Raw genomic sequence first — 25,179 nt, 5'->3', positions numbered from 1 at the left:
CCTCTCCAGCAAAGGCTATCATTGGTGTTTTTTATTTTAGCCATTCTGACAGGTGTAAGATGGTATCTTAAAGTTGTCTTGATTTGCATTTCCCTGATCGCTAAGGAATACCCATCATCTTCTTGAAGTAGCTTGGTGCTGCCAGAAACAAATGTCTCACTGTCATGAAAAGTCTTAAGCTCTTAAAACATTTTAAATGCCATATTCTGTAGTCTTTGAATGGTTTGAAGAATGCTTGTCCATCTGAAATACATACCTGTCCATCTAGAAAATCTAACTAGCATGACTACAAGCTTGACTATTGTAGATGATTATCTATTTACCCATATTTCTTTATTATGCATTATATTTTTAAATTAAGAGCAGAAATATATATATGTATATGTATGTGTGTGTGTGTGTATACCCATGCAAATCTCTATAGCATATCCTCCTTTAAATGTAAGCAAACATTTATAAACAGTATTTGGGAATTTGGGCGTAGTTCTCTAGACTTTTTCCAGCTGACTGGGGGTGCTGTTAATCAGGTCTTTCATGGTATATCCTGTGTGCTAGGTTCTTCTCAGTCAGCAGTTGGATGGCTAAGGTCACTTTTGGGAGTGTTCACAGCAACCTTTCAGAGCATCTTGGTCCATCAAACCACATTAGCCTGGAATGAATCCACAGGTTCTCATCCTCTATAGAAACAAAAGAAGAACCTCTCTTCCAAAGCAATATATTGTTAGACCTTTATTTTGAATTCAAGATACCTTTAAAATATACATGCTGGTTTAGCTTACTAGCCCATACAATGAAATGTTTCTCTGTTGTTAGCTCCTTCACAGTCAAAAAATTCAAAGGAAACACAATATATTCCATCTTTACATGGCTTATTGTTTTTTACTTCTTTTAATCTGACTATCTGTACTCTGTCTCTTTCAAGACTTTACCTTTTTAAAAAAAAAACATTTACTTCTTTTTATAACTGTCTATATTCTTTTTCTTCTCTCTCCCAAGCCTACATACATTTATCCCAACACTGTGACCCATTTAGAGGTCCTTTATGTCTGAAAATGTCCTATTGTATATCTGTAATTTTTTACTGTCCAGGAGCACTTCTTAAAATGCTAAGTGCTTCTTAAAACTTAAACTGCACCACTGCCAGGGTAAATACAGTACTCCCTGCTTGCTTTACCCAGTCAGACATGGTGGAACTGTTTGCTTCCTCTGAGAGCCATGCTCACAGCCCCATTTTTAGGCACACAGCCAGTCTATGTTGCTATGAAGCAAGTTGTAGCACTCTGGTCACAAACCCCATTTAAATGCTCCATAGCCAGACCTCTGAAAAGAGTCAGAGGTATTTGTGCTGGCAAACCAGAAAGCCCCTGTTTTTGTTTTTTTGTTTCTTTTTTAAAGAGGCCACACAGTTTTTACACACAGTACCTTGCTCACTGCAAGCCCATCTAGAAAAAAAAATGTGGCTACCAAGAAAATGCTGGTCTCTGTTTTTGTGTGAGTCTGGAATTCCTTTTCAAGCTTTCTCAGGTTTTAAGTGGATTTTATTTTGGCTTGGGCATCAATTTGTTACCAATTTATTGCAAGGAGGGAACTGTTTGTTCATCCTGGCTGCCCAGAACTGAAATAATCACACAGAAGCTATATATATTATTTAAAACACTGCTTGGCCCATTAGCTCTAACTTCTTATCGGCTAACTCTTTTTGTTTGTTTGTTTTGGTTTTTTTGTTTTATTGTCTTTTCGAGACAGGGTTTCTTTTTAGCTTTGGTGCCTGTCCTGGAACTAGCTCTTGTAGACCAGGCTGGCCTCAAACTCAACAGAGATCCTCCTGCCTCTGCCTCCCGAGTGCTGGGATTAAAGGCGTGCACCTCCACCACCCAGCTAACTCTTACCTCTTAATTTAACCCATCTTCATAAATCTGACATCACCACGAGGTCATGGCCTACCAGCAAAGTTTTAGCGTGTGTCTGTCTCTGGCGGAGAATCCATGGCTTCTCTATGACTCTGTCTTCTCTCTCCCAGCATTCAGTTTAGTTTTCTCCTGCTAGCTCTGTTCCCCTATAGCTCTGCTATAGGCCCAAAACAGTTCCTTTATTTATCAATGGTAATCACACAGTCTGGCGTCAGATGTGTAGAGCACCCTAGATGGATGTGTCCTTTTAGTTTCCCTCTTCTGTTGTACTGAGAATCTTGTTAACTAGTATATTTACTTGATTTTTAAAAATTCCTTTTTTGTTTTCTGGTTTGAGTTTTTATGAAAAGTCCAGTTTATTGATGGTTGTATGATTTCAGGTGTTTACAGCCTTTTCTGTTCTGTTTGTAACTGTGTGCCTTAGCCTTGTTTCCTGTTTCTGTTCTGAATTATGCTGACTCAATGAGAAAGCTCTAGGAGCTGACTTGCCTCAAGGAATGCTCTCTTAGCTTTTCCAGGAAATTAAAGAACTTCACTGACTACAGAATGCACTGACTTTACCATTAAAATCATTTTCATCAATCACATGGGGTTTGATCACATGTCACCTGTTATAGGTTGGGCACTGAATTGTAGCCCTGGGTTCTGAACTATGTGGTTGTCATGGTGGATCGCTTTCAGTGGTTTAGTTCAGCCTCTGTACAAAATGGAGCTAGATTTTAGAGTGGTATCTAGATGGTGGGTTTTAAGGAACTGAGAGAAGGGAAAGAGCTGAGAATCTTATTACTATTAATAGGTGTTAATTAATTAGTTTATTTGTTTACTTATTTCTTTTTTTCAGCAAGATATAAGTAATTGCTCTTGTTAGAATAAGCTACAATGTTTACTAGCCATTTGTAGGTGGGCATCTCTTCTCCAGTATGAAGATTTTCTCTACTAACGCTGTCTGGCACTTAGCAGGAATGCCTTTGTTCTCTTCTCTGCTCTAATGTATCCTAAGTGTCTAATAAAAACCAGAGCTCTCCTACATCATGTGATTACTATGCCTGAGTGTCACAGGCCCAGTGGTGCCCTGACATTAATTAGTAAATTTCGGGTTTGCCTTGATTCATTTGTAACTGGATAATTTATAAATAAACTCTTTAGTCGACAGTGCCCACGAAGGATGCCATAGTAGCAAAGCCCTGATAGAACATGCCTTAGCTTTGGGTCTTTCCTTATAGAAGTTCACAATTTTATTATGGTAATGACGATACTGGAGGTAGATAGTTCACATGACAGTATTTGTTTATTTTTATCTTACATAGTTTGTGTATATATGTCTGTATATACTTGAATAATTAGATCTTGCTATGTAGCCCGGGCCAGCCTTACACCTGTGACTCTTTTGCCTTAGCCTACCAAGTAGATCTGATTCACCCTGAATTAGTTACATTCCAGAGGCACAGCAATCCCTAGCCAGGTAATAAATACCTGCTTTTAGTAGAGAATTATTATCTCATAAGAGATGTTCCTTCATGAAAGAAAGAGGAAGAGCCGCTGTTGTCTTTGTCCAGGATCTCTATGTTTAAAGCTACTGAAGAAACAGTCATCTGTCTGTGTCCTCATGCTAACCAACCCTTTTGTATGTTTTCAGAGGTGGTGGCCCAGTGGTGTACACAAGGAGACTTACTGGCAGTTGCTGGGATGGAGCAGCAGCCCCACCTCAGCGAACTGCCCAATGGTCCTCTTCTGAAGAGTGCCATGGTCAAGTTCTACAATGTTAGAGGGGAGCACATCTTCACACTGGACACACTTGTGCAGGTGAGGACACTTGAAAATACCTGTTGCTACGGTCCATTTTTGGTAAATAATCAGGTGTTAGTTATTGTTGTTACCTTTGGCAAACTTTATTTTAATCTTTTTTCCTCAATTGATTCATGACATATGAACCAGGGAAATAGGGAAGAAAACGTCTTTTTACCATTTAACCAAAATGTTTGATTTCATTTTGAAATCAAATGAGAGAGAAATAGAGGGATGTGTTTCTGTTCTGGCCACTTAGCAGGAAACCCTGAGATGACTGAATTCTAGGTCTGCACACAAGAGAAACATAGAGACTTAGTGTATACCTCCTGTAAACACGAGAGGCAACCATAGAATTGACAGACTGTAAGGTGGATCGCAGAGGGCTGTGTTAGCCTGCAGGCTTATAGATGTTCCTAAAAGAGTGAGGGAAAGGCTCATCAGAAAGAGAACAGTGTTAGACAAAGCCATGGCTTGTTCTGCAGCCTTTTCCACCACGGGACTCTTTCAGTTCATCTTCTCATCCCCAGGCTGTAGCAGCACAGTTTCCCCTGTTTCTGTGAGTTGTGTTCCTTATGCCTCATGCAAAGAGAATCACAGGGAATGGGTCTTCTTTTTCTCCTCCAGCATAATGCCCTTAGGGTTCATCTGTGTTACAGTGTACAGGGTGAATCTGCCTACATTTTTATAGCTAAGTAGATTTTATTATTTGAATATAATACACTTTGTTTGTCCATTCCTACATCCATGGACATTTGAGTTTCTTCTGTCTTTGGCAGTTGTTTTGTTTTGTTTGAGACAGAGTTTCTCTTTGTAGCCTTGGTTGACCTAAAACTCTGTGTAGACCAGGCTGTTCTTGAACTCAGAACTTCTGCCTCTGCCTTCCAAGTGCTGGTATGAAGTCATATACCAGCTCACTTGCTGACTGTTGAGTGTCCTGCTGTAAACATGGCTGTACAGACATCTCTTTGAGACCTTTCTGTAAGTTCTTTGGATATGTACCCAGAAGTTCACTTTTAACTTTGTGATGACCTACTGTTTTCCACTGAGCTGCGTGTTTATACCTCCCCACCTGCCTTTCTAAGAGTCACACTTTCTCCATATCCTCACTAGTGTTTGTTACTATCTGGAAGTTGTGTTCTTATGTCACACTGGGTATACGTTATGTATGTTTGTGTGCTGCTGGGCACTGCACTGAGTAGCTCTCTGGGATTCGTGCATCTTTAAATAGATAGCTTTACAAGTCTTTTGCTCATTTTTTAATCAAGCTTTCTTTTTTGTTTATTTATAAGATTTAAATGTCTGTTGCTATTACATCTTTGTGAGCAGAGTAGAATGTTTGCTCACTTAGTAATCCATGGATATAGCTGATATTTTGAGAGGTTACTATGTGGCTATCATAAGCTTTTAAGTACCACTGTATAAGAGCTAAACAAGAAGACAAAATCCAAAACCTTGGAAACAGTTAAAGAAGATACATAATGATCACAGATATATGCTCCAGATTTTGAATTAGAATTGTCTTCCAGATGCTGTGGTAACAATGGTAAAAGGAATACTTAGTGGGACTTGCTTTTTTGGGGATTTTTCCAGCTCCGTACTTCCATGAGGACAGATATCATTTTGAGGATCCATAGTAATTACAAACCTCCTATCAGCCATCCCTTACATCAGAACAACCCTAGTAGAATGAATCTGAGGTGGGTTTTCAGTAGATAATGCCACTGTAACACGATTCTTTGCATTCCACTTTATCCTGCCTTTCATCACGGCCCTCGTATTCGTCCACCTATTATTCCTCCATGAAACAGGTTCCCCTCTCTTACCTCATTCAGTAAAGCTTGTGAAATCTATGACACCCCTACAGTTGTCATGGCTGTTTGTAAAGATGTAGAGCGTTCATCCTGACAAGGAACCCCTGATGGGCAGGCTCCTCCGAAGGTCGAGGTCTACCCATCAGTGCTTCACCTAGAAGCCAAGTCAAACTGTCAGCTCTAAGTCCAGACAGATATGTGGGTGGAGATAATTAGGAAGTGGGACTAAGAGATTCAAGTAGAGATTCCTCATCCTGAAGTGAAATTTGATTAAGTGCCAAAGGAGTAGATAGTGAGAGAGGGTAAATACAGAAAGAACTCCCTATGCTTAGAGAGTAGAATATGGACTTCAGTTAGCAAGCAGCAGATGCAAAGGAGATAAAATGTCATAAAGAACCATTTCAGGGACAGCAGTTGAATGTATACATGGCAAAATTGGGTTTGGAGGTCGTAAGGTTGAGTGTTATCATTACGAGGGAAGTTATACTGTAAATATTTTTTCAGTCAGTCACTGTTTATGGAGCCATCTCTTTCTGTGTTAAGTGTTCTAGATTCTGGAGATGTCGCTGCAACAGCAAAGATAAAGAGTGAGCAGCCATATTTTTTTTTCTGAAGTACAGTAAAATATTTGAACTTTAACTGTTTAAAGTGACAAAGCATGCAAAGAAGATAAGGAATGGGAGGTAACATGAAACAGACGTGTTTATTCATAAGCAACTAATAAGACCTTGTAGCAGAAAAAGAAGAAATATGCAAGACCCCAGTCAAGGTGGACACTGAGCTTGGGGCAACATGGTCAGCCTGGAAGACATGCACAGGGAAGAGAGTTTAGCAGGAGCCATGAGACAGACTGGGGAGGTAGATAAAAAGCACAGATGGAAGTAGAATACAGGAGCCCTTGGGAGCAAAATAAACTGAGAGGAAATCCACATGGAAGCCGGGAGCTTTTAAAGCAGAGCCAGTGGTGTTGTTTCCTTCCCCTTCCTAGAGTCAGAAACACTGATACCTGGTATAAGGAGTTTAGGAGGGTCAGTGTAGTATCTGGTGAGGGCCTTAATGTCATCAAAATATGGCAGAGGGCACCACACAAGACAATGAGCACAGCAGCTGGAGTCCCTTCCCCTCTTAGTAAGCCAGTGCCTTCCTGCAGCCTCACTTCATGACCAGTTCTAACCCCAGGTCCCTCAAAGGTCTTACGTCCAAATAACAGCCATGTCATTTAACTATGAGGGTTAATTCAGCATCTGGGGACACATTCAAATGTGTGCATAGCAGGCAGGCAGGAGAAGATGGGAAGTTTTTCAGCATTTCTAAATTCATAAGACTTCTGTACTTAATTGAATATTTGCAAATTCAGCTTGAGATATCCCATGATTCTGTCTTTGAATACAGCCTTCTGTTCCCTGGATAGAGAATGTCTTGCTCAGCTTTCTCAGTTCAAAGAAATCTATCCCTAACACCTACTAGATAACATGCTCTTTTAAATCTGCCCAAAGCTTTATGACCTTCTTTTCCTTAAACTCTTATAGTGTGGAATGTCTTTGGCATGTAATTTATTACTTTACTGTCTTACTTTCTTCAAGCCAAGGGCCACATTTTCTTTGATTTTTCTGACTTTCCCTTTGATGCCCATCTTGAAGCAATACCATCTTCCCTTACTGTGCAGAAGTCCTGCTTTTTCCTGTTGATATGCTCATCCTCCTTGGTGGTGCATTCTTGCTTGTATCCCACCCAGCCTGTGGATTCTTTCCTGCCATGCAAAACTAGCTCATTGTCAGTGCTGTCTGTGAAGCCTGTCTCTCCTGTCCTGTCATCTCTTCTGTAAACATGTTTTGTTGTTGTTGTTTCTTCAGTAAAATAGCCTTGACCTAAATGGACTAGGGAGAGAATGGGGTTTCATAATCGACAAAATGACAGGTAGTTGATCTTCTGAGTGAGGCAGTACACAGTTTTAAGACTGTCTATTGTATCGGGACACCAGTACTTAGGAGCGGTGGCCACTTGTAGTAAGCACCATTTATTGGGTTGGGCCAAGAGTTGTAGTTCTCCCATTTACTAGCTGGGACTAATTGCCTAGCCCTCTTGATTTCTCTGTCCTCAGGTTTTCACAGGACCAGGAGTGCCTTGCCTGTGTGACAGTTGAGAGGACTGAGACAGTTCACAGGAGTACTTATTGTGACTATAGCGGGGTCTGAAGATGTGCTTCCTTTAAAATGGATGGCGATTGAAACTTCACATTTAGCTGAAAGTCTGGATTAGTAGTGTAAATTCCTGGTATAAAGAAAAGAGATACGTGTTTAGGATAACTTTATATCTGAATATAATCAGCCATTATACAGAAATAGTTCCATGGAAAGCAGAACTAGGAGGAGAGGGCAGGAGTCTGCCTTCTGCAGTCCCTGTACTGCTGGCCTAGCAGATCCGTTCATCTATCAAAAGGAGTGGAAACTGCGGAAAGACGGCAGGTGTGCCAGGCTGTACAAGGAGAGGACTGGATACCATGACTAAGCTCTAAGTTAGGAGGCTATGCCGGGTATAGGGTGCAAAGGTAAAGGTGAGCAGGTGTCTCTAAAAAGAAGCCTGAGGGCTAGGGATTTAGTTCAGTCATCATGTGCCTCCACAGCACGACTCCCCAACACCACCAACTAAGTAAATAAAAGTGGTGCTACTAGAGCCTCTACCCTAATTTGTAGCTGCAAAAGTTAATGATATCACACACACACACACACACACACACACACACACACACACACACACACACACACAGTGTTGGTCTGCTGTATCAGTGATCATGCCTTGCTGAAGGGTTCCACTAGTCCACCCTCTGTAGAATCATCTCATTGTAGAAGCATAGCTTGAAATGTTCTAGAAGTCCTCAGATTTGAATTCCTGGATCCATAGCTAATATATGCATGATCATCCTTGGTTGGGGAGCTGTGATCCAGCTCGTGGATAAATGTACAAGATAAGTATCTTCAGCCTTGCATTTTGCTTTGAACCTGAAACCAGAATTAGCTGACCCTAGGGGCTATTTTAAGGAATTGTCTTTATGTGTTCCTTTTATCTTGATGTTTGCCACTAAAGTGTTGTGAAAATTCTGTTCCTATCTGTCATTCATATAAAAGATCTGACACTCCACTTGTGATCTCTGAAACCCCTAGAGACCTCATTAAATTAGCACTCTTATCTGCATGGATCAGCATGAACAAATCTCAGTTTCTCTGTCACAGCCCTTCATCTCTTTCTGCCTTGCTCAGGTTATGTAATACTTGTGCTTAGATAATAATCTTGAGTTTGAGATTTATTTCAGTACAAGAAGTTTGTAACATATGCATATTCAGATTGCAGCTTTAGTTTTCAGAGAAGATCCTTATAAACCCCGAGAGTCTTCCCTAGCAACTCTGCTTCCCCAACTCTCTCTTTTCCAAAGAGAAGTCTGCTTGCCATTCCTGCCCATTGCTTTGAGGATAGTTGAGAAGAGCAGTGACCTAATTCCTGAGTTGTAGCCTTAATGGGTCCCAGAAGACCATGGTTCTACCTTCTCTTAAATCTTCACAGCATTCCTATTTGACTCAAAATGTAGAAGGCTTAGAGCTGCGATTAGTCCCAGGTTTCAGGACTGTGAGCCCCCACATACATTGTTAATTTGACCTTGAAGTGCTGTTCTTTGGGGAAATTGATTGGAAAAAAGGTTGTGTGATTTACTCTTCATCACCTTCTAATTCATTGGCGCATCACTGGGTACTTTGAGGATCCAAATGATCAGCACTGTGGTAAGAAGTATAGGTGAGTATGCCTTGAGACCATTGTCCCTGCTCTTAGCAACTACATACTCATACAGAGCTAATATTCTCTGCTATGCTTTAAACAAAACAAAACAAAAAAATTCTTCCAAACTGTCAAATGACTTAATTATGCTGAAACAATAACTGACCCACCTCTTTTCCCGGCAGCGCCCCATCATATCCATCTGTTGGGGCCATCGTGACTCCCGGCTGCTTATGGCCTCAGGACCAGCTCTGTACGTGGTTCGTGTAGAACACCGAGTGTCCAGCCTCCAGCTGCTGTGCCAGCAGGCCATTGCCAGCACCCTTCGAGAAGATAAGGATGTCAGCAAGCTGACCTTGCCCCCTCGACTCTGTTCCTACCTGTCCACTGCCTTCATTCCCACCATCAAGGTAGAGTCTTCCCACCCTTTCCCTTCTTCCTTCCTCCCAGCCTTTCTACCAGAGACTGGAGAGCTACTACAAGTAGCAGATGTGGCATAGAGGCTTCTTTGTTTCCCCATGAGATTGCCTGGGGCTGGCTGCATTCACTTTGCAGAAACCAGCATGTCCTTATTTTGTCTGCAGCCTGCCTGGCTGGCCTTCCTATTAGTGTCCCCATGAGGTTTGCTTTATGTGACTGGCTTCCTTTCTCATGGCCAGCTTGATTAGTATGTTATCCTGATGATCAAAGGAGCAGTTTACTTAGTACCTGACAGTATACCAAGTACTTCATGAAGACCTGTTTTGTTTAGTCTTGACTTCCCACAGACTCTAACATCATTGTTTCCACTTGATAAATCAGGAAACAGATTCATATCAGGGAAGTAGCTTGTTACATAGCTAGTTATAAGACTAGTCAGGATTGGTCTCAGACCAGTTCTCAGGCTTGTGTTCCTCCCACTGTACTAAGTGTGCCTCCCACATACTGCAGCTCCCAGCCATCTCCTATACAGACGACCACCCAGAAAATACCTCTATAGAGGCAGCATGTGAAGTAGATCTGCCAGTCTCTGTTCACATGAAGCTTTCTGTGACTATACCTTTATACCCTAGGACCTTTCCATATTCTGTCTCTAGGTAGACTTACTGATCACTCTTCTCCTAGTGAACCAGAATTTTAGAGTCTCATGGTTCTCTTATCTAAATTACCTTACAATATCGATAGTATATCAGCAGTTCTCAACTCTTGTGTATTAAATCAGAAAAATAGATGTCCATGCTGTCACAGGTTGTTGCAGTTCATTGTCCATGGGACTCCGGCTTATTTATTGTTTAGAAGCCTCACAGTTCTGAATCACCATTCTACAACAGAGAGTTGGCCTCTGCATGGCCTCTACTCTGCAAGAGTAGCTGTGACAGAAGCCAGTAGTCTGCTCTGTACTTTCTGGAATCCCAGATCTGCTTTTTCTGCCTCTGTCTTGCCTCTAGCCCCCAATTCCAGACCCCAACAATATGCGAGACTTTGTCAGCTACCCTTCAGCTGGCAATGAGCGGCTGCACTGCACCATGAAGCGTACAGAAGATGACCCAGAGGTCGGTGGTCCTTGCTACACACTCTACCTTGAATACCTGGGAGGGCTTGTGCCCATTCTCAAAGGGAGGCGCATCAGCAAGCTGCGGCCAGAGTTTGTCATCATGGACCCTCGGACAGACAGCAAATCAGGTGGGTCCCTTGCTGCAGGGACTGCAGCCCTTCTTTTGTGGTGTGGAATATCACAATCTTAGAGCCATGCACTGAGAATACCTGTTTCTGAGAAATGCTCTCATGCTGGCTAGTGTGAACATTCTCATAGCTGCTCCATTTCCTGATTCCCACCTAAGTGGACAGTTGTCTAAATGCCCTTGTTGGGAGGTTTTCACAGCATTCCAGGGTGAACAAGTGTCTGCTCCCGTGCCAAGGAAAGCTGCTGGTGTAGTCCTCTGGCACTGAGTGTAGACCCTCTCACAGTCACTGGGTGAAGTGTCCATTGAGTACCTTAGTGGAGTACTGGGGAAATAGAAACATTAAGTCTCTGCCTGCCTTCCCAGAAGGGTGTCAGAATCCAGCTTTTCAAACCTTCAATCCACCTCAGCCTTATGCTTTTGCCTCTGTTGCACTGTTTTGCTTTCAGTTAGGTTCTAGTGAAAGTTTCTTTCTGATCCATTAGTTCCAGCATGAAACAACATTCTGTTGTTGTAGAAGTCCCCTTGGGCAACGGTGCTTAGACATGCTAAAGGGGCCTCTCTTCAGGATCCCAGGCTGAGACCCCCACAGGAAGGGACTGTGGGGCTTTGTGCCAATTAGTTGCCAGCCAAATGTCCATACACCTGCTAGTACCTGTAGCTTACAGATTCTGCCACCTCCCTGTGAACACAGCCACGGAACGCATAGCACTGACCTCGGTGTCCATCTCCTGTCAGTGTCCTGCTTGGCACACTGCAGTCATCATTCCCAGGACAAAGTGCCAGGCCTTGAGACAAGATTGTTTACATTGATTTGTTTCATTAGTTAATATTTGCCACTTGCTAGTGCCAAGTCACTGTTCCAGTTGTGTCTCTGAAGCAAGGTCTTTTTAATTCCTAAAGCAACTGGTCTTCTTCACCTTGGCACTGCCAGAATTTACAACCGTGTTGGTTGGACATTATCACAGCATCCATGGCAGCGTTCTCTACTAGTGTTCTCATATAAAATCAAAAGTCAAAAAAATGATAAAGTTTGCAAAGGCATTTGTTCATCATTAGTCCTGACTTTGGACTTGCATGATCAACTGGTACCAACAGAAGAGGGAACAAGTAGAAGAATTGAGGGCATGCAGTCAGAAAGTACAGGAAGGGAAAGTTGCACAAGTGGCTTCGGGAGGATAGTGGACTGATGGAGGGCGCAGGGAGGGGCCAGGAACCTCAGAGCCTGCATCCCTCTCACTCTGCATTTCTCGCCCAGGGACCTTCACGAGGCACAGCTCTAAGAACTCAGGCTGAGACTGAATACTAAGGTCTCTTGAGTGAAGGGCTTGTTTTTCTCCCCCATGTGTCTGAATTCCTCTGCAGAAGGGTCTGCAGTCTCCCAAGACCAGACTTACTTGCATCCTGGCTGATTTTCTTTCATGTTCATACTGCCAGCTCAATCCAAATACAGACTGCTCAGTTGCTAACACTTCTTTGAGAAATGAAGTATTTTATCTTATAATTTTTTTTCCAAGACAGGGTTTCTCTGTGTAGCTTTGGTGCCTATCTTGGAACTCGCTCCGTAGACCAAGCTGGCCTCCAACTCACAGAGATCCACCTGCCTCTGCCTCCTGAGTGCTGGGATTAAAAGCATGCTCCACCACCGCCCGGCCTTATCTTAATAATTTCATAATTAAAAGTTATAAAGTAAATAATACAACACCAAGTCAGTGCCCACTTTATGATACTTGAGTCCCTATGAACCCTGCTAGAGCACAAGACAATTTAAGCACTTGAAAAGTTCATCAGATTCAAACACCTCATGACAGAAATAGAAGCTGTGTCACAAGGCACAGTATGACTAATTGGCAAATAAATGGTATATATAAAGTAGTTTAGAGGATGGAGGTGATTTGTAACTTTGAAAAGCCAGGACTGTCTCATCACAAGAAGCTAGTTAACCCTTCCTAGACTGCACAGCGTTATTTCTCAAGATATGGCCCTTGGGCCATCTGATAGGTATATTTAACTGTAAGTCCTAAACTCACTCTTATAATAACTGTTGAAGTCTGCTGTGGGACCTGGGTTCCTTGGGAGATTTTTGTTTTGTTTTGTTTTGTTTTGTTTTGTTTTGTTTTGTTTTTTTGAGACAGGGTTTCTCTGTAGCTTTGGAGCCTGTCCTGGAACTAGTTCTCTTAGACCAGGCTGGCCTCGAACTCACAGACATTTGCCTGCCTCCTGAGTCCTGTGATTAAAGGTGTGTGCCACCACTGCCTGGCTCCCATGGAAGATTTTTATGCACTTAATTTTGTGATTTACTGCTAGAAATTTTCACCAAATGTCTTGACAGTTAGAATTACCATGGTGGAGCCAGGCGGTGGTGGTGCACGCCTTTTATCCTAGCACTCGGGAGGCAGAGGCAGGTGGATCTCTGTGAATTCGAGGCCAGCCTGGTCTACAAGAGCTAGTTCCAGGACAGGAACCAAAAAGCTACGGAGAAACCCTGTCTCGAAAACCAAAAAAAAAAAAAAAAAAAGAATTACCATGGTGGGGCTAGAAATTGTGCTTGTCCAACACACACAAAACCCTGAGTTCAATGACCCCATAACCAGGCCTAGTGTAAACATGTCTGTAATCCTCACATTTCAGAATGAAAAGCAGGAGGATCTGAAGAATTGAGTCAGGAGAGAGAGAGAAGAGAACCTAGTGTGTATTTTTATACTGTGTAATATGTGTCCCAGAAAATTTTAGTGAAAATTCAGAAATTTGGAAAGGCTAGAAAATTCAGTCATTAAAACCTGAATTTGATCCTCAGAAATCACACACACACACACACACACACACACACACACACACACACACACACACACAGAGCCAGGCATGATCAAGCATACTTGTAGTCCTAGTGATAGGGAAGCCAGACTAACTGATTGGCCAGTCTTACCTATTTGGTGAGTTTCAGGCTTCTACATACCCATGTGCACATGTACTCACACAAGTACACTGTCTACAAATTTTCAAAAAGGGATCCTTTGGGGGCAGGAGATGCTGGGGATAAAACCACGGCCTTTCATAGACTAAACTTACAGTCTTCTACTGAGACATAGAGTTTTGTTTAAGTAATTTTTAGATTAAAGGATTGTGTCCTCATAAGAAGAGGGTGGGAGTACCTGCAAATAACTCAGGAAGTGAAGATGCCTGCCTCCAAGCCTGGCAACTTGAGTGTGATCCCTTGGAACACTACGCTGTAGAAAAAAGAACTGACTCCCTCCCATTTTCCTCTGACCTCCACAGGCACACCATGACATACACATGCCCTCACACATACACATAAAATAATATAATTTTTAGAATTAAAAAGGGGATAGAGCAGTTTTTCTAAACACACACACTATGGAAAGGGACTCTGAACACTAAGAGTCTGGCCACAATCTACAAGCCTGAAAAAACTCACCTCAGAAACCAGCTGTGGTGACATCTTCATCCTGGAGCGTCTAAGCCTCCATAATGGTCTAAACCAATTTCTAGTGGAAAGATTCTTGATGAGTAAATTCTGAAACTGAGGTGGGTATGTCTGCTACTGCAAAAAATACACAGAGAATGGAAATGGAGATGTTCGAGTACTGGGTAAATAAGCATGCCGTTGAAAGCTAGAGAAAAAGCTGTTACAGAATGCAAGGAATTTGGCCGGAGTGTGCCCTATGTTGTGTGGAAGGGGTACTTTGATATGATGATATTTTACTGAGGACAGTTGTCATCAGATGGTTGAAGAAGTGACCTGTTTCCTCTGGACTGTTGATAGTAGTGGACTAAAGGAATGAGGTCACCTCAGAAAGTCATTTTTAACCCTTTGGGATCAAGAATTTGAAGATTTTTAAAAATTCCCACCCTTTTCGTATTGCGAGAAATAAGAAAACACATTTGGAAGAGAAAGCTAGAGCCATGGCAGGGCTGTCATTTCCTGTGAATGAAGAAGTTTATAAAAGCGGAGAGGCACTGCCAATCTGAGCTAAAGGGACGTTGACGAATGAAATGGGGATTCACCAGTCAAGATAGTTAGCAGTATTGGCTGTGGTTTACCCTGCCTTCAAGAGTCAGAAATGCTCTCAGAGGTGATTCAGAGATCAGCGGGGCTGCTTCTTTGATGTCAACAGACTCCACCTGCACCTTAGTGAGAGCCTAGAGGACAGCATCCACACCTGCAACTCTCAGGATGATGCTGAACTCCAAGGGGGCCTTAGTAAAGGGTACCAAACTCAGAGGATTACTCTCAATGCTTGAAATCTAACATAAAACCCCAGCACTAGGCTTGGGCACCTCCCTTCAAGTAGTCTGGATGGGGTTCCGAGAGACTCCCCAGTTGCTGTTGTTCTTGTTTTCCTGCCAGAACTTAAGGGCAAGACTGTATTGCTGAAGACACTACACACTTCAGTAACAGGACTTGCAGAACTCAAGCTGGTGCTGATTTGCAAACATTGTCCCTGATGGCCATTGTACATGGTGTTAGGTGCTGTGCAAGCAACCAAGGGTGGCTGTAAATCCTGCAATTAACAGTAACAACTGTCCCCTCAAGATATGCCAACACATGGCACTAATGTCTTGGAGGTAACCAATAGGTGCCTGATTGGACTTGAGGCTTGCTCAGGAGGAAGAAACACAGCTTTGATATTGTAAACTTCACCAGGAACCTGAGGCTGGCGAGGAGATAGACCTTAGAGGAGAATTCACTACTGCTGTTTGGTTGAATTTATACAGTATTCAACTGCCTTCTAAATGTTTATGCTTAGACTCACAGCATGTTCAGCTCTCACTCCTCCTCAGAGAAGTTTATTTTTGCAGTGATTGGAGATATAAGAGAACAACAGCTCGTCAGCATGTAAAGAATAAGTGGCTGTGGGGTGGTGGTATCCCTAGTGTTTCTACTGCTGTGGTAAAAGACCATGACCGAAAGCACCTTTGCGAGTGTGATGGTTTGAATGAAAATGGCCCCATAGGTTTGGATGCTTGGTCCCTAGTTAATGGAACTGTTTGTGAAGGGTTAAGCGGTTAGGACCTTGTTGAAGGAGGTGTGCCACTGGGCATGTCTCTGTCTCTCTCCTCACTTGCTGCCTTTGAATACAGATGTAGAGCTCTCAGATACTGCCCCAGTACCATGCCTGCCTGCCACCATGCTCCTCACTATGACGGTGATGGGTTAACCCTCAGAAACTATAAGCAAGCCTCCAATTAAGCCCCTTCCTTTATAAGTTGCTTCAGTCATGGTGTTTCTTTCCAGCAATAAAATAGTTTACTAAGAAGAGAGGAAAGGGTTCATTTCAGCCTACATGTCCCCACACAGTCCATTATGAAGGGAAATTGGGGAAGACACCTAGAGGCAGGGACTGAGGCAGAGACCACAGAGGAGTGCTGTTTTCTGGCTTGCTTTCCATGTTTTGTTCATCTGGCTTTCTTACATAACTCAAGTATCAGAACTTGCGATGGGATGGGATGGGATGATGGGATGGGATGATGGGATGGGATGATGGGATGATGGGATGGGATGATAGGATGGGATGGGATGGGATGGGTGGAGCCCACGTCATCAGTCATTAATCAGAAAAGTGTGCTACAGGCTTGCTGCAGGCAGTCTGATGGACAGCTAAGATTCATTCTTCCCAGGATGGTGTCAAGTTCACAGAGACCAGCCAGCACAGTGCCTATCCCTCTGTACATCTATAAACACTTCTATACCAGGACTTAGAGAACATTGTGGAAGAGGGGACAGAAAAATCTAGGAGTCACTGAACTATCCTGTCTACCATACAAATCAACATTTTTGTATGGACAGTGATGGTTCAAAAGGCTCCATCCTGAGTTAAGGAGCTAAAGGCAGTTGACAACTTCTACAGGAGAGAACATCCATTGTCTTTTTAAAATTTTGTTTAAATTTATTTATTTTATGTGTATGAGTGTTTTACCTGTATGTATGCATGTGAACCATGTGGGTGCCTAGTGCCCATAGAGGTCAGAAAAGTGGTTGGATCACCTAGAACTAAAGTTATGGATAATTTCAAACTACAGTGTGGGTGGTGGGAATTAAACCTAAGTCCTCAGCAATAGCAAAAGTGCTCTTAGCCACCGAACGAACTTTCTAGGCCCCTGTGTTTGTGTTTTCAGGGGTGAGCTGCTTGGTAGATTACCCATGTTCAAGAGGCAAGTCTGCACCCACATGTTTATGGACATCTCTAACTGGACGTAGGGATATATATATATACACACACACATACATACCCAGGGAAAGGGTGTGTGTGTGTGTGTGTGTGTGTGTGTGTGGATGAATTTGAAATTAGGACCAGTAGAAGTTGGAGGGAATGAAGAATTTATATTATCAAAATGCATTATACTCACATGAAATTCTGAAGGGAAAAGGAGAGCTTCAATCCATAGATTGGAAAGACTGAAGAGCTGATATACTGAGGCATTATGAAAATATTAAGAACTAAAACTGGACTTTGGTATTTTCCTGATACTAATACTCTCAGCTTTCAGTAAAAGGGTTCAGTTTTCATCAGCAGCCAGTGGTGAGGCACTGTGAACACCTCCCTGAGAAATACTGAATTAAAATGACAAAGAAACTCTTGGTCTGGATTTGATAAAAAATAATACTATATAAAATTGATTATTCAGCTTTTAAGGTTAGTTTTTATTAATTTTGTATTTTGTAGAACTGTAGAAGGAGCTGTAGGCTGTGTTCCTGCAGCACGGCTCCTGGCTGCCTGGCTAGCTTATGCCCCGAAATAACAACACACAAACTGTATTCATTTAAACACTGCTTGGCCCATTATATCTAGCCTCTTCTTGCCTAACTCCCATATCTTGCTTAACCCATATCTAATAATCTGTGTAGCACCACGAGCTGGTGGCTTACCGGAAAGGATTCTAGTGTACGTCCATCTTGGGCTGTAGCTTCATCCCATCTCCCCTGGAGAGGAGTGGCATGGTGTCTGGCTCACTTCCCTTCTTCCCAGCATTCTGTTCTGTCTACTCCACCTACCTATGTTCTGACCTATCAGGCCAAGCAGTTTCTTTATTAATTAACCAATGACCTTCCCACATCATAGAACCATAGTTTTTATTGTGATCCTTTCCTACATGGGTATCATTTTATTTTTGTAAGGTTTGCCCCCCCAAAGTCTTTACATTTTAAACGTACTTATTATTTAACTATATTTAATAATCAACAGGTAGAGTAAGCACTAATGCCATTTTTTGAGCTGTTGTGGATATTATTAACGAAGAGGACTGCCTTCTTGCTACACTTACACAGCCTTTCCTCGGAGTGCCCACATTGAGGCATCTCTTCTTATTCTAAATTCACCAGTCCCAATCCTGTGTGGTTAGGACTCCAGCCTTAAGACCTTATTAAACCTTAATTATCCCTTAAAAATCTTGCCTCCAAATAAAGATGTATGGCAAGTAGAACTTTGAGGGGACACAATTCAGATTCATGACATTCTTCACATGGGCTGCTCAAAATTTATGTATCTGCCCATGCAAAACCCAGTGGAAAGCCTTCAAGTTGTTTCTGCACCAACTCTGAAGTCCAGTGCCTTATCTAAATGTCAAGTAAATCAAAAGTGGGTGTGACTACAAAACCAGACAAATTATGTTTGATCAGTAGGTGACAAGTAGGACTACCGTATGGTAGACAATCTTACCAATTGGAAAACAAGGAAGTAAGAGGTGTGGGAGCCCAGCAAAGCAGATTCCCATTTGTTGGAGGTAATTCCAATTAAATTATATATAAATATATAAAAAGCTTAGAAAATAGTAGGTTTCCTTGTGACATTTTAAAATATCCCTGGTCTTGTTTGTCCCCTCCCCCTCATTTTCCCTCTTTTTTACCCTCTCACCTGAAAATCTCCCTCCCCAGTTAAGTCTTCCCCCTTCTTTATAATAAGTTTTGGAGAAGATTCTTTTGGAGGGTACATATGTGTGCTCATGCATGTGAAAAGCAGAAGTGTCCTTCTGGAGCCATCTATCCACCTTGGCTTTGGAGACAACCTTCTCTCACTGAAATCTGATGCTTGCCAATTAGATCAAATTGTCTGGCTACTGAACCCCAGGGATCATCCTGTCTCTACCTTCCCAGGGCTGGGATTGCACACACATAGCACACCTCGCCTCTTACTTGGGTGCTAGGGGTCAAACTTAGGTCCTCATGTTTGCAGCCTAGCACTTTACTGACTGGGCTGTCTGCCCAGACTCCTAATTCAGGTTGCATATTTTGGTTGTCTTTGGTTTCTCAAAGACCAACTCCCGTTCACATTTCTCCACACCTTGGATGTTTGTGTCACAGCTTACATGATGAATTAATGCTACAGATTTTCTGGAAACACGTGGTTTAACCTTATTTATCTTTTCTGTAACCTTCACCAAATCCCATAGCAGGCATGACAGTCAGCTTTTATTCCTGTGTGGCTTACCTACTAGCTGGGGAGATACAGTTGAAAAGTAGTTATGAACAAAAGCGAAATAAAATTAGGGACAGAAACTCTAACAGGGAGAGGAATATGGGTGAGTGATGTGTGACTTATTCCCCTAAGTGTAGTTCACACACACACAACCATTCCCTGAGCCTGCCTCTGGTTGGAGTCATGGCTAAGCATCCTTTGGTCCAGTGACTAGTACATTAAATCATAGAAAGCACTGTTCATTGTGTATGGACTAGACCTTTTCATGTGGTCAGGTTCTGACACAGCCCCGTGGCTTGCTAGATACAAGGTATGTGCCCCTGCTTTGGTAAATAGCTTTAAAACGGGGTTACAAGTGACATGGACGGGGCACCAATGTCTTTTTTTAATTACAGGCAAAACTCTTTCTGTTACAGAGAGGCTCACCCCTGCTCACCTGTTACCCCTCTACTCAGAAACTCAGTGATAAGCTTGAGTTAACAAACTCATCCTTTGAAATGTCAGCATCTGTTTTAAATGTTGGCATCATGTCATTTCCTCTGAATTATTTAATTATTTTTGGATGTTGCAATTTGATTACTTGCTGAGGCTCTTCGGAGCATGAAATTTTGTCAGCACAACAAATTTTGAAGAATGGGTACTAACGTTAAAGGAGGTATGAAGTGAAACTGGGGATTGGGTGGCAAGTAGAAGAAATTTGAGAGTGTGGGGTGGTGGAATGAGCAAGAGACTTCTAGTGGTAGGGCGTCTACTTGCTTGGCCCACTCTGCCTTCTGTCTTACCCTCTGCTTTGGGCCTCTAATATTCCTTCTGCTGGCCAACTAGCAAAGTTACCAGCAGTGGATTCCATATGAAATATCCATAGAGCAAGTCCTCATTGCCCAGAGTCTCCCTTTCAGTTCTCTGACAAGGTCAACTGTACTACCTGGAATCTTCAGGCCCTAGATAGCCTATGGCAGTTTCAAAATTATTCTAGACAGATCTTCCCAGAGACCTTGCCATGAACTCAACTCAGCAGGATGGTAGTTCCTGCAGGCCTGGATTGGTCAGGCCTTCCCAGGTCAGACGCAGGTTCCAGTAAGTCTGTGGCCAAGCCCTCAACCTAGTTTTCTAGTCTAGTTGAAAGTTGGCATAAGCCTAAGTAGGTAGTCACCTCAGTGTTCTGAGGCTCAATTGTAAATTTTTGATTTTCAGTTTTTGACATAATGAACAGTTTTGTATATTTCTGGGACACTATCACCCATTTTTAACAACAGTTGTAGAAATTGTCTACTTCTGCTCAGAAAAGAGCATAAAAATGTATAAGGAAAAAGACTGTTTTCTTTCTATTTCAACCTCTGTCATAATGAGGAAGCCAATAAAGTCAGCCTATCCTATGTAGCAGAAGCAGCTGCTTACACCTGATAATTGGTTTCTTACAGATGAGATCTATGGAAACAGCTTGATTTCTACTGTGATTGACAGCTGCAACTGCTCAGACTCCAGTGACATTGAACTGAGTGATGATTGGGCTGCCAAGAAGTCTCCCAAAATTTCCAGAGCTAGCAAATCGCCCAAACTTCCAAGGTAACAAACAGTATGCATCTCTTTGTTATGCCTCGAATGTGGCATGACTTGGTGGTTCCATTGAAACTGATTGTAATAAGCATTCTGAAGTCTCTTAGGTCTAGACTGATGCACAATTCTAGAACCTTTTCTGTCGAAATGAACCTGACTATGTTGAGAAGAGGAAGGGAAAGGAAGTTCACACTTGCCCAGCAGCAAGATCAACTTTGCTTTTGTGTTCTCATCCCTCTTCATTCTGCACGATTCTGTCTGGAATAATTACAGCTTTCCTTCCTTCCTTCCCACCTTTCTCCTCCGGGATAGGAAGGACGTATGCTAAGGCCTCAAGACTTTACTAGGTCTTCCTAGGTCACTGAGGGTAGGTGACTTAGAACAGCCTTTGCTTCCCAGGTTGTTTTCCCTTCCTGTTTCACAAAACAATGTTTTGTAGTAAACATGTTGTATTGAAGAGAATGCCCAGTTCTGTGTCTGTAACGCTATCTGAAAGCAGAAGAGCTGGTGTCACCATCTGGAAGAGCATTATCTTCCTCCTCTTGCTGTCATGGCTATCTATGTGACTGGACAGACAACACTTTGCGGTGGGTGGTAGTGGACAGACTCTTGCTTGTTTACAGTTCTGAGACAGCATGCAGCCTCAGAGTGTGATTAACATACTACCCTACACATAGCCAGATGCCCATCTTTTAAACAGCTGGTTCACTGGGCAATTGATCACCAGTATGTCCCCACCAGTTCAAGATAAAGGACATGCCCAATCATCCTGAAAGGTCTTTTGTGTTTCTTGCATTCAGTATGATTTCTGTTGCTATAGTTTTTTTTTTTTACTGTTGAATTTAATATCAATATGGGTACTATTTATTTAGCTTATTTTTCCCCTCAGCACAGTATCATGGATATCAGTTGTTAGCTTTTTTTTTTTTATTTTAAATCACATTGTAGGATTATTCTACTATAACAACATGCCACTTTACCAATCAATGGATATTTGATAGTCCCTAATTTGGGACTGTGATGAATAAATCCATTATAAACATTTTTGTGCAAATCTTTTGGGAGATATGCACTCATTTCTCTTGCATATATTCTTAGGAAGGAGTTACAGGGTCATGAGTTAAATACATTTTAAACCTCAGTGGAAACTGCCAAGTAGCATTACAAGGTGAGTGTATCAAATTAAATTTCTGCATCAGTGTTTAAGAATTCCAGCAGTTCCCGATCTCACTTCCGGCTCTGTTGTCACTTTAGGAAAGTTTTATCCATTCTGGTGGATGGTAGTGGTGCTGACCTCCGAGTTTAACCTATGGTATCTCTAGGGAATGATGATGCTGAGCTGAGCGCTTACTCTGTGTGTGTCAGCTGCGTTTTTGGTGAAGTGTCTGATTGGATTTTTCCTCAATTTTTTATTGGATTTTTTTATTGAGTTGTAACATGGAGAGGACTCCATGTCAGATACACATTTTGCTAGATAGTCCAGTATATGAGGTTCATTTGTAATCAGTGTTGCTCTTAAGAAATCTTTGTCCGTCCTAAGACCATGAGCCTCCTTCCTGTAGCTTTAAAATTAGAGTTTCACACTAAATCTCAGATCTGCCTTATAGCCAAGCTAACATTTGAATATGACATGAATGAAGAGAAAACAATTATTTTTACTATCCAGATTCTCCAGTAATGTAATTCATTGATTTTTTTTTCTTCATCTAAAGTTTGTTTAAACTGCATGTAAAATTATGAACTTGTAGTATTGTGTTTGGCTTTTTCCACTTCCTAAGCAGAGAGATCATTTGCCATACATTTTGTCTATAAATATCTTTGTGATGGGTTTTTCCTTTTGTTGGTCTCTTCTCCCTGGAGCTCCTTCTGCACAGCAGCTAAGCTGATAGTCTTAGCATGCTACTCCACCCCTCATCTTCCCATCTCTCTGGAGCCTGAAGTATCTTACCGAATTTGAAAACAGTGTATTTCTGGTGCTTCATGTGCTTCCTCACAGGACATGACAACCTCACCAGAGTTGTTCCATAGCTCCATCTCTTGAGTAGACTGGGGTTAAACACCCGTGTCTTTACATTGTGGACAAAGGAGTAGCGAGAGAACATGGAATCAGAGGCAATAGAGAAACTTTGGATTCAGTTATTTGACTTAAATATTATAGGTGTCATTGTTAAATAATCTGCTAAAATTCAAGCTGACATACAAGGAATTTTATAACTCGCAGTGATCATAGGATGAAAAACAGTCTTCCTCCTGCCATTTTCCTGGGGCTGATTCTGCAGACCTGTGGCAGAGGCATGTGGACCTCTGAACATACTGTAAGTCAATAGCTAGTGAGTGTTCACTCTCTAGACTCTTACAGATGAATCACTTAGTCTGATCTCTGTATATATTACTTAGTATTTAGTTGGCATTCTTTCCTAAATCAAAACCAAGAGTGCTTTGAGAAATTAGGGCCTTGAGCATTGAGAGCCAACATCAACAGCTGAGTATCAAGAGAAAGAAGAGTTCTAGATTAAGATGCATCCCTCTGTGCCTGTCTCACTCTTCTGGCCTTGTTTCCACAGGATCAGCATTGAGGCCCGCAAGTCACCCAAGCTGCCCCGGGCTGCTCAAGAGATTTCTCGGTCTCCCCGATTGCCCATGCGCAAACCCTCCATGGGCTCACCCAGCCTGACTCGGCGAGAGTTTCCTTTTGAAGACATCAGTCAGGTAGAAGTGCATAGCTGACAGTGATACCTCCAACGCTGTCTATAACTTAATCAGGCTACCTGGAAGCACCACTGTCCTTCCCAACTTGCCTGTCTTGCTCATTGCTACATCTGCATGCACACTGTGTGGCCCTGTTCCATGTACCTTTCTGTTATTGGACTCTTCCTCCTGGGTAACTCTGACTGAGATACACTCCCTCTTCACTTCTGCCTCCTAGCCCTGCAGTAACACCTCAGTTGTAGGAAGAGAATGCTGGCCATAGTCCCACAGTCTGGCCTTGCCCGCTTTCTTCAACCTTTGTGCCCTGAGTCACCTCTGCATCTCCTTATTTTACTCCCACTCAGTTTGTCCCTGAGTCAGTTTGTGCCTTCTCTGTGAAGGCTTCTGCTCTGGCCCAGCCAGCAGATGTGGTGCCTAACCCCCTTCTGATGGTCTTCAGACCCTTTGTATACAAACCAGGGATGGCCATATTATCCGTCCTTAGGTCATAAGTTCCTCCAAAAGCTGTCTTCTTCCCATCTGTATTTTACTTACACCCACCTTGAGCATAGCAGTGACTTTTTAAAATGTTCTTCATTTTAAATTGAATAATTGAGAGATTTAAGGACATAATTGTTTCAGTTCAACTGACATCTGCAGAATCTATCAATGATAAAAAAGGAAAAATGAACAAAATTATATTCCATCACTTTGGTGGCCTTTTTACCTTTAAAGTTTTATTTATTTTTTTAGGTTATGTTTTCATTATTTTATATTGAGTTGTTATTAATCTCTGCTTTAATTAATTAATTTGTTTGTTTTAGCTATTGCTAGCAGCCCAGACTGATCTGGAACTCAGTAGCCACCTGTCTCAGCCTCCCAATTGCTGAGAACACAGTCCTCCATTCCTACTTTATTTTCTTACTTTTTTTTGAGATGAAGCCATGCTATTTTGTCCAGGCTGGCCTCAGATTTCTACTTCATCCTCCTCACTAGTTGGAACTACAGACATATATCACTATTCTGAACTTTGATGGCCTTTAAAAAATAATTTTTTTTTTAAAAAAACAGGGTCTCCTCTAGCCCAGGGTAACCTCAAACTTGTTGTGTAGGCAAGATGACCTTGAACTTCTGATCCTCTCAGCTTAACCTCACAGTGGTGGGATCACAGGTTTATATGGCCAGGCCATGTTTGTGTAGTGGTGGAAATCAACCAAGGGCTTCATGCATTCTGGGTGGACCTACACCCCCAGCCCTTTAATAATTTTTATAAAGATATATTCATTTATATATTTATACCTGCTTGTATGCATTTATGTGCACCAAGTGCATACATGCACACATTGAGGCCAGATCCCCTGGAATTGGAGTTAGAAGTGGTTGTGAGTCACCTGATGTGGGTGCTGGGAATGGAACCCCAGTTCTCTGCAAGAGCAGCACGTGGTCTTAACTGCTGAACCGTCTCTCTAGCTGCTGATGACCCCTTCAAACTGAACACATGGACATGGTGGAACAGTGTGCACTCGCTCCCAGCACAGTGGACCACCACTGGACATGGTGG

General features: G+C 42.2%; 1 protein-coding gene across 1 annotated transcript in view; it reads left to right on the top strand.

Moving 5' to 3' along the window:
• Nucleotides 1-25,179, top strand: part of Tulp4 (tubby like protein 4) — a 183,556-nt gene that overhangs the window by 141,901 nt on the left and 16,476 nt on the right. Inside the window, exons 7-11 of the mRNA XM_005363396.2 lie at nucleotides 3,547-3,713; nucleotides 9,463-9,687; nucleotides 10,705-10,939; nucleotides 20,795-20,939; nucleotides 23,495-23,639. Coding sequence (XP_005363453.1) covers nucleotides 3,547-3,713; nucleotides 9,463-9,687; nucleotides 10,705-10,939; nucleotides 20,795-20,939; nucleotides 23,495-23,639 — 917 coding nt within the window. The remainder of the gene's footprint in view (nucleotides 1-3,546; nucleotides 3,714-9,462; nucleotides 9,688-10,704; nucleotides 10,940-20,794; nucleotides 20,940-23,494; nucleotides 23,640-25,179) is intronic.

The sequence above is a fragment of the Microtus ochrogaster genome, linkage group LG9 (assembly GCF_000317375.1).
Source record: "Microtus ochrogaster isolate Prairie Vole_2 linkage group LG9, MicOch1.0, whole genome shotgun sequence".
Taxonomy (NCBI): domain Eukaryota; kingdom Metazoa; phylum Chordata; class Mammalia; order Rodentia; family Cricetidae; genus Microtus; species Microtus ochrogaster.
Note: the sequence above shows the minus strand (reverse complement) of the source record. Positions and strands in the feature narration are given on the sequence as shown.